This window comes from Narcine bancroftii, chromosome 4 (assembly GCF_036971445.1).
Source record: "Narcine bancroftii isolate sNarBan1 chromosome 4, sNarBan1.hap1, whole genome shotgun sequence".
Lineage (NCBI taxonomy): Eukaryota > Metazoa > Chordata > Chondrichthyes > Torpediniformes > Narcinidae > Narcine > Narcine bancroftii.
In genome coordinates this window covers 316,071,030-316,080,429 of record NC_091472.1, presented here as the reverse complement: position 1 = coordinate 316,080,429, position 9,400 = coordinate 316,071,030, and the positions used below count along the sequence as shown (strand labels likewise).

At 48.9% G+C, this 9,400-nt stretch overlaps 1 protein-coding gene across 2 annotated transcripts; it reads right to left on the bottom strand.

Moving 5' to 3' along the window:
* Window positions 1–227: 227 nt before the first annotated feature.
* bcs1l (BC1 (ubiquinol-cytochrome c reductase) synthesis-like) lies at window positions 228–9,166 on the bottom strand. Of its 2 annotated transcripts, XM_069936023.1 has the most exons (7): window positions 8,458–9,165; window positions 7,085–7,224; window positions 5,650–5,844; window positions 4,135–4,198; window positions 3,041–3,210; window positions 2,602–2,719; window positions 228–563 (listed from the first exon to the last, which is right to left on the bottom strand). In XM_069936023.1, exons 1-7 carry the CDS (start codon window positions 8,775–8,777, stop codon window positions 311–313), a joined length of 1,260 nt encoding a protein of 419 aa, XP_069792124.1. In that variant the 5' UTR covers window positions 8,778–9,165; the 3' UTR covers window positions 228–310. The 2 variants fall into 2 exon arrangements, with proteins under 2 accessions (XP_069792124.1, XP_069792125.1); XM_069936024.1 differs by lacking the exon at window positions 5,650–5,844 and having other exon boundaries at window positions 8,458–9,166.
* Between the last annotated feature and the right edge of the window lie 234 nt (window positions 9,167–9,400).

Here is a 9,400-nt window from a genome sequence, read left to right as displayed (position 1 = left end):
CCTCGCTCGACGGGCCAGATGGCTGACTCCCGCTCCTCGCTCGACAGGCCAGATGGCTGACTACCGCTCCTCTTCCTTACATTCCCGATAGCTTTGCAACAGGTTGCTCGCAGAGACCCCATCCCCAAAACAACACGATGAAATGAAAGGGCAGTTAAAGGCCAACCCTCCACTCAAAGAAACAAAAGCACTTTCTCCCCCACCCCCAGCACATGACGAATCATGAGTAGGAAATCCTGAGAGGCTTTATTATAAATACTGTGAAGTTAGTTCAGCTCCCTAGAGATGGGTCTTTGTCCATCCCAGCTTTTTACTCAACGAGCCCCTGGATGTTTTCAATTGCGCCCAGGGGTTCCAGTTTCCACAGCAGGAAGTGGCCCTGCACCTGGGCAGCGCTGATGCGGTCGGAGAGGCCCAGCGCTCTGTCTGCGAACCGCTCAGCCACTGCCGCTGGCTGCTCCGGGTAGAACCGCTGGAACATCTGGCACAGCTGCCAATGGGAGCAGTAGCCGACAAACTGCTTGCAGTCGATACGTCCCGGGCGGATCAAAGCAGGGTCCAGCCTGTGGAAGGAGGCGAGTGGCGATCAGCACACGTCCATAACTGGGATGACTTTAGTTTCATTGGGGCACAGTGTTCAGCACAGTCAGCGTTGGACAAAGGGTCTGCTCCCATGCCTACGTACGGTTTGGTGATTCACATCGAGTCGGCTGTGCAGCTAGCTCAGGGCACCAGGGGTCTGGGTTCAATTCCAACCTCTGCTGCTGTCTGTGTGGAGTTTACACACTCTCCCTGTGACCGAGTTGGTCCTCTGTCTCTGCCCCCACCCCTGGGTGCTCCCACATTCCAGATGTGCAGGGCGGTGGGTTGTCGCTGTAATTTGCCTCCGGTTTGTGAGTGGAGGGAGGAATCTGGCAGGAGATGAGGCTCGTGGAGAGAATAGGTCACAGGGGAAATTAATGGGGGAGGGTATCGGAATGAGTAGGTGGTGGCAGATTCAAATGCAATGTTTAAAAGGCATTGGGATACTTCTGGTGTCGAGGATTATGGCCTACTGCAGGCAGATGAGATGAATACAGATAGGCATCAGGGCCAGTATGCACAACGTTGCTTGCCATTAAATTTAAAAAATATATATTAATAAGCTCCGCTGGCCCACAAGACCAAGCCACCCATATAGACTATTTAACCTACAAGACCAAGCCACCCATATAGACTATTTAACCTACAAGACCAAGCCACCCATATAGACTATTTAACCTACAAGACCAAGCCACCCATATAGACTATTTAACCTACAAGACCAAGCCACCCATATACACTATTTAACCAACAAACTCTGTACGTTTTGAACAGTGGGAGGAAACTGGAGCAGTCGGAGGAAACTCACGCAGACACGGAGAATACAATACAAACTCCTTGGATACAGCGCCGGATTCGAACCCTGGTCACTGGCGCTGTAATAGTGTCGCGCTAACCGCTTTGCAGCATTGATCTGGATGATAATGTGGTCAACTGGATCAGCAAATTTGCAGATGGCATTAAGATTGGAGGCGTGGTGGAGAGTGAGGAAGGTTTTCAAAACTTGCAGAGGGATCTGGACCAGCTGGAAAAATGGGCTGTAAAATGGCCGATGGAATTTAGTGCAGACAAGTGTGAGGTGTTGCATTTTAGAAGAACAAACCAAGAAAGGACGTACACAGTGAATGGTCGGGGCCATGAGGAGTGCGGTAGAACAGAGGGATCTGGGAAGACAGATACATAATTCCCTGAAAGTGACGTCACAGGTGGACAGGGTTGTCAAGAGAGCTTTTGGCATCTTGGCCTTCAGAAATCAAAGCACTGAGTCCAGGAGTTGGGATGTTAGGGTAAAGTTGTATAAGACATTGGTGAGGCCAAATTTGGAGTATGGTGTGCAGTTTTAGTCACCTAACTACAGGAAGGATATCAATAAGATTTACTAGGACTTTGCTCAGAGTAAACTTTGAACTGAGTAACAGGGAAAGGTTTAACAGATTAGGATTTTATTCCCTGGAGCGTAGAAGGAGAGGAGAGGAGATTTGATCGAGGTATTTAAAATGATGAGTATATGCAAGCAGACAAGAACTAGAGGATGTGGGTTTAGGGTGAAAGGGGAAATGTTTAAAGGGAACATTAGGGAGAACTTCTTCATGCAGAGTGTGGAACGAGCTGAAATGTTGAATGTGGGCTCAATTTTCACATTTGAGAAAAATTAGGACAGGTACAGATGGGAAGGATATGAAGAGCTATGAATTGGGTGCAGGTCATTTGAACCAGGTAGAATAATAGTTCACCATGGACTAGATGGGCCGAAGGGCCTGTTCTTGTGCTGGAAGGTTGGCCAAACAGCCTATTTCTGTGTATGGAATTCTTTGAAAAGGATTGCACTGCGAGCTGCCCTGGAGTTGATGGAGCAAATGGCTGCTGCCTACGTCATGAGGAAATATACACATTTACCCAACAGTTTACCACATTGTCATCTTCTCTTCCATCTCTTATTATTGGATGTGATGCTCTGGGCCACCTGCACCCTGTAACACCTCCCTCCCATCCCCCCCTCCTCTGATGGGACACTCTTACCTGTCCAGGTGGTTTGTGGTCATGAACACCAGCCTTGCCTCCGTCGATGCCACACCATCCAGAGCATTGAGCAGGCCACTGAAGGTCAGCCGGCCCATTCCCTGGTAGACGGTGGGGTCTGTGAACATGACAAGGGTTATACAGGGACCCCCACTCAGGGCACAAAGAAACACATAACCTGCCAGTCAGGTTCAGGGTGACGAGCAGTATCCGAGGGAGAGACAGAAGGGTTGAAGCATTGGGCTGGAATCCCTCAGGGAGTGGGGGAGAGGAGAGGAGGGAGAGCTAAGTGAGGGCAGGTGGGAGGATGGAGGGTATGTTGAGTTGGGGGGGTCAGGGTTGGGGTGGTGGGGGGAGGCAGGGGCTGGGGGAGAGGGTAGCGGGGACGGGGAGGTTAGAATGGAGGGGGAGATAACAACTGGCTGCAGTGGGGACTCACTCTCCTTGGCCAAATCTCGGCTGACGAAGGCTGCATCCACATCCTCGAGGAGGATGATACTCTGCTGTGGGGCCACACTGAGCAGGTGGTTGAGGCGATCATCCGTCAGACTGCGGTCACTCAAACTCATCAGGCAGATGCCATACTCGAGCTCCCCTGCTAGCGCTGTACTGAGGCAGCGGCCGGGAGAAAGCAGACATCAGTCAGAGGTATCGTTATCCACACGTGCTCAATGATACCTAAATGACCTATAACCCCGCTCCCCCCGGAGAAAACCCACGCAGACACAGGGAGAATGTACAAACTCCTTACAGACAGTGCGAGATTTGAAACCCGGTCACTGGTGCTGTAACAGCATTGCGCTAATCGCTATACTAACCGTGGCACTCAATGATCTGGCCTCCACCTTCCTCAGGGAACAGAACATTCTAGAGATTCACCTTCCTCTGAGAACAGACACAGTTCTGTTTGAAATGACCAGTCCCTTGTTTTGGATCTTTGTCTTCTCATCCCTGACTCCTACTGGAGGGAGCTGCAAGCGAATGTACTGAAAATCTTCCCAGCATAAACCCATGTGGGTTCACACTTCCTCCATGCCTCTGCATCAACTAGTTTTCTCTCAATTACTTTACCCTCCAGTTTATTAATTTCTGTGTTACACGTGATATTGCAAAATGAAGATATGCTCTCCCATCGCTGATGAGAGTTTATTGCCATATATACAGGGACAACGTATGTACGCATCAAACTTCTTTCAAGCTGCAGCTGGCTGCTGTGCCCTCACTCCCTTATTCATCCATTACCTCCTGCCTGTGGGACCGTGCTCCTTCCCCTGCCCCTCCCCTTCACCATTTTGTTCGGGCACCTGCCTACATTTTGCTCACCCCCTGATGAAGGGTTCAAGCCTGAAACGTTCGTGATGTATCTTTATCTTTGTTGAGTTTCTCCAGCATTGTATTTTTACTAGGCCACACAGGTATGTAAGACACATTATAAATTGAATGATTATAATGTGCCAGGATCACATGGAGATACTATTAGTTGTGCATTTCTCTCTGAAGTTCCATCCCACCCACAGCCCGAGAAGTACTCACATAAAACTGCTCTTCCCACATCCAGGAGGTCCGTACAGCAAATATCCGCGCCGGTAAGGAATGCCTGAGGAAAGATTCAGTGTCACAGGGGCAGAGAACAAAGGCAGGACTGCACGACAGACTGACCTGCGACTGACAGCCTGTGATAACTGCAGATGGTAGAGTTTAGAGATACAGTGGTGCAATAGTGTCTCATTTGGCCAAGTACGGTGCTGAACCCCCGGCACAGGGAGAATGCATGCCCCTCCATCCCAACCTAGCAAAGCAAGCCACAAGACATTTAAACCTGTGTCCTCCTTTGACTGATTGGGAGATGGTGCACTTCAGGTCAAATGTACACAGTAAATGGGAACATTGATGTACAGTTTTGAGGTGAAAGCTCCCTGAAAGCACCAACGCAAGTGGATCTTGTGGTAAAAAAGGCGTACGACAAACAGGTCTTCATCAGCCAAGGCGTTGAGTATAAAAGTCAGGAAGTAACGTTGCAGTTGTATAAAACTTTGGTTAAGCAACATTTGGAGCATTATGTGCACCTCTGGTGTCCCATTGCAGGAAGGATGAGGAGGTTCAGGAGAAGAGATTCACAAGGATGTTGCCTGGATTGGTGGGTATGAACAATGGGGAGAGGTTAGACAAACTTGGGACTGCTTTCTATGGAGCGTCAGAAGCTGATGGACAACCTCAGTTTATAACATTATGAGAGGTGCTGATGGGGTAAACAGTCAGGAGTGAAACACAGAAATCTGCAGATGCTGTGATTGTAGTAAAAACAAAGAAATGCAGGAGAAATAACCGACGTTTCAGGCCTGAGCCTTTCTTCAAGAGATTTCAGAGCCGAAACATTGGTTACCCATCTTTGCCTTTCATGGACCTGTGTGATCTGCTGAGGACATGGTCAGAACCTTTTTCCCATGGTAGAAATTCACTCTGAAGGGAAACATTGGTTTAAGGCAAGAGGGAGAAGTTTAAGATGTGTTTGGGAAGTCTGTGAACCAGGTAGTGGTGGTGTCTTGAATGCACTGCCATGGGGAGGTGGTGGAGGCTGGTAGCATACTAACATTCAAGAGGCATTTAGATCTACACGTGAACACACAGGGAGTGCAGGCAGATGGGATAAGTTTAAAATGGGATCGCCGTTGGCACAGCAGGTGGGCTGCTGCCATCTGGAAAGATGTACAGGTACCACAAGACTCGTACCACCAGGTTCAGGAACAGCTGCTCCCCCTCCACCATCAGTCTCCTCAACAACAAACTCAATCAAGGACTCTGACTTGTGCACTTTATTCATTTTCTTTTCTCCCTCTGTATTGCAGTTTGTTGACATTTCTTCAATTGTACACCGAGTCAGTTTTTATTGCACTACCAATTCGTGGTAATTCTGCCTGGCTCATGGGAAAAGGAATCTCAGGGTTGTATGTGATGTCACGTATATACTCCAACAATAAATCAGAAATCTGAATCTGTTCCTGGATTCCCCTGTTATACATTTGATGATGTAGCCATCCTGTTCCTTACCTCGATCCGTGTACCACTTGGGATTCCCAATGAAATCTTTGACATCCTGGATGATTTTTTCCGAAATTCCTTTCTCCAACACCACGGAGCTGAGGGGCCGCCTGCGACGCGGAAACCCAAAGAGCCGCCATTCGGATCCCATTGCAGTGTACATCACAGTTTTCCCTTCCTGCTGCTTAAGAGCCAGCTCTCTGGCTAACGGAGGATGGCAGGGGGAGACAAAGGTCAGGTAAGTTCCCCTTCCAAAACACAAGGAAGCCCCTGGAGACCGTCTGTTCCATAAGGCCATGGTAGATCTCCAGCCCTGGATGCTCTTCTGACCTATTCCCATTAATGGAATGAGCGTTTCCACAATGGCTGGTGGTGAACCATCTCCTCACCCCACTGCTAAGTTCTCCCCCTGCCCTGCCGCTGAATCAGCCCCACCACTGAATCACCCCCCTGCCCTACTGATGAATCCCTCCCCCGCTGAATCACTTCCAGCCTTGCCGCTGTATCTCCCTCCCGCCCTGCCGTTGAATCCCTCCCACTCCACCGCTGAATCTCCCTGCCTGGCCACCGAATCCCACCCCCCCCCAGCTCCGCTGCTGAAATTCCCCCTGCAGAATCTCCCTGCCCCACTGCTGAATACCCCCCCCGTCCCAGTGTTAAATCTTTTTATTTTTAAAATATTTCTATTGAGTTTCATCAAGAACTTGTACATATTAGGTGATTAAGGAACCAAATACAATAAATATTTCTATTTATTATCAAATGGTACATTTGAAATCACATGAAATCACTGTCAAACCCATAAGTAATTATTGCCCTGAAAAAAGTGAAAGAAGAGACTAAATGAAAACAGCCCCTTTGCTCTAACTCCTTGTACTAAACAAATGTTGATCTTAACGGACAGGGTTCAAGATTGATCCTGAAGATACTCAAAGGTTTTAAAAATATCTGTCCAAAATTTTCCTAATTTTGGACATTTCCAACATGTATCAAAGAGGCTTCAAAAATCTTACATTTATCTCAGAATGGACTGATATCAGGGTAAATTTGAGATAGTTTAAAACTGCGATGTTAGATAAGTGCATTCTATGTACCACTTTAAACACAGAGAAGAATTATTAATAAGGCCTAGAATTGTAATGAGTAATGAAGTCTCTCTAACAATTGAACCCTTTCCCTCTCTCACACCCACAACCTATTTTTCTTAAATCCATGTGCCTGTCGCAGCATCTTTTAAATGCCCCTATTGTACCAGCCTCCACCACCACCCTCAACAATGTGGTCCAGGCACCCACCACTCTCTGTCTTCTAGCACTGTGTCTCCCTGGGAAAAAGGTGCTGGCTGTCCTCCCTATCCAAGCACCCTCTACACCTCCATTAAGTCACCTCTCATCCTTTAGTGATCCACAAGATGTACGGTTAGTTATTAAATAAGAGCACAAACCTTCTGTGAGTATATCCTGGAAGATGTAGCGGTTGGTGCCCAGCGTGGTGACGGTGACAGTTTCCCATGGTGTGCCTGTACTCAGGTCAATCATCTGCTTCTCCCGGTTCCTCTCCACCCGAAGCCATTTACTTTTGTACCTGTGACGACACAGAACACCTGGAATCTACCACCTCCTCCTGGTGGGTAAAACTTCTGTCGGGGGAACATCACCGTGTGGGAAGGGAACTGTTCCGCTCAAGACTGGAGGAAACCACAGAAGGTTGCGGTCGTGTCTCAGACCATCTCACACCCCACTCCCCCCTCCCCCCCCTTTCATCTACAATCCTTGTTGACTGGGAAAAAACACCCAACATGTTACAAGTCTCATCCCACCCAGGCCACATTCTCTTTCTCCCCCTTTGTGTACAATGAGGTGGTACTTTAGCACAACGCTGTTACAGTGCCAGTGACCTGCTTTCAAATCCAGCACCATAAGGAGTTTGCATGTCCTCCCCGTGTCTGTGTAGATTTTCACTGCGTGCATCGGGTTCCTCCCACTCTCTAAAGTGTACAGAACTGTAGTTTAATTGGGTGGCATGGGTTTAAATGGGCGCAATTGGCTTCTAATTGTGCTGGACATACAGAGTATATGCACTTGTTGGTAGTTCTGGAAAACCAGGACATGGAGTCCAAAGGGTTAATATTAGAATCTGGAGCAACGAGCAATCAGCTGGAGGAACTCAGCGGGTCAAGCAGCGTCCGTGGGAGAAAGAGAACAGTGGAGAGTTCGGGTCAGAACCCACAGGCATATCTGAACCAAAACTTAGAGCAAGACGTTTAGCCAGTTCTGATAAAAGACGATGTGAAATGTAAACTTGGATTCTCCTTCTACAGCTGCTGTAGAATTCAAATATAAATGTTTGAATTTTATATTTATTTCAGAATCTCTACATCTGTAGCTTTTCAATTTTATTTCACATTGAACCCAGTTCTACTTCTCTCCACTGATCAAGCTGTGTGTTCTAGACCAGCCATTCTCAACCTTTTTTTTCGGCTAGGACTCTGCTCATAGTTTATGGCCCCCTCCCTGTGAAGTAGGCAATTTTAATTACTTTAAAAAACATTAAATATTTTATGTTAGATGAGGTGAAAAGAAAGCGAGGTTTTTAGATAACGTGCTGTTGCTCTCAGGGGCCCCAATGAGAATGAGCAAAACGGGGAAGTCTGCAAACACAGTGATTGTAGTAAAAAGACAGAAATGCTGGATGAACTCAGCTGTCTTTTCATCCTCAAAAAAAAAATACATAGCCGACATTTTGGGCCTGAATCCTTCCTCAAGGATTAAGAATGACTGCTCGAGAGGCGCTAAAGTCACAGGGGGATGCACGTACCAGACGAAGTGATTGCCGGGACTGGGAACGAAATCAAAGGTAGTACTGATCCTGCCGCTCTCGTGCTGGTGGTACGAGGTCTCGACGCTGAGGTGCTGTGTCCGCCTGGCGTGGTGTGTGATCCAGTTGAGCAACCAGTGGTAACTCTTGTCACGGCTGGTCACCTCCAGTGTGACCATGCAATGTCTTCTGAAGGCCACCATTCCAAACTGGGCCCCTTTGCGAGCCAGTGCCAGTGCTGTGCCAACTCCAACCAGTCCAAAGCCGGCCCCAAAGTAAGGGTTGTCCTTCAGGGTCAGAAGAAAGTCAGAAAGTGGCATCTTGCGTCACTCAGTGGTACATGGTGCTAAGATAAACCAATCAGCGGCGGGTTGACAATGGATTCAGAAGTGGGATTGATGGAGGAAAAGCCCTTCAAGCAGCTCCCACTCATTCAGAACATGGAGGAATGCCAGCCCTCAAAGGAAAGTCTCACCACCACAAGTGATCATCACAGGGTTGCAGCAGATCACCACACACCTGGAAATGAGGACAATAAATATTATTCTGGGAGAGCTGTGGGGCACAGATTGATGGGGGAATGTTCCTCTCCACCACCCCACCCCCCCATCACTCAAGGACAGGGAGGAGGAGGAGGAGGAATGGGGGAGGGCAGGGTGAGCTGCAAGAGGGGAGCAGGGCATTGGTAAGTTGGAAAGAGGAGAAGCAATTGGGCAGAGGGTGGTGTGGCGGAGGATGAAATGAGGAAGGGGGAGGGGGGAACGAGGGGGAGGGGGGAACGAGGGGGAGGGGGGACGAGGGGGGAGGGGGGAACGAGGGGGAGGGGGGACGAGGGAGGAGGGGGAACGAGGGGAGGGGGAACGAGGGGAGGGGGGAGGGGGAACGAGGGGGGGAGGGGGAACGAGGGGGGAGGGGGGAACGAGGGGGAGGGGGAACGAGGGGA

Excerpts from the sequence above, each read along its gene's own strand:
- bcs1l (XM_069936023.1), bottom strand. The coding sequence starts at position 8,777 with ATGCCACTTTCTGACTTTCTTCTGACCCTGAAGGACAACCCTTACTTT. Across the intron at positions 3,211-4,134 it reads TGTGGGAAGAGCAGTTTTAT|TACAGCGCTAGCAGGGGAGC; the intron begins GTGAGTACTTCT and ends CCGCTGCCTCAG. Across the intron at positions 2,720-3,040 it reads CCGAGATTTGGCCAAGGAGA|ACCCCACCGTCTACCAGGGA; the intron begins GTGAGTCCCCAC and ends TCATGTTCACAG.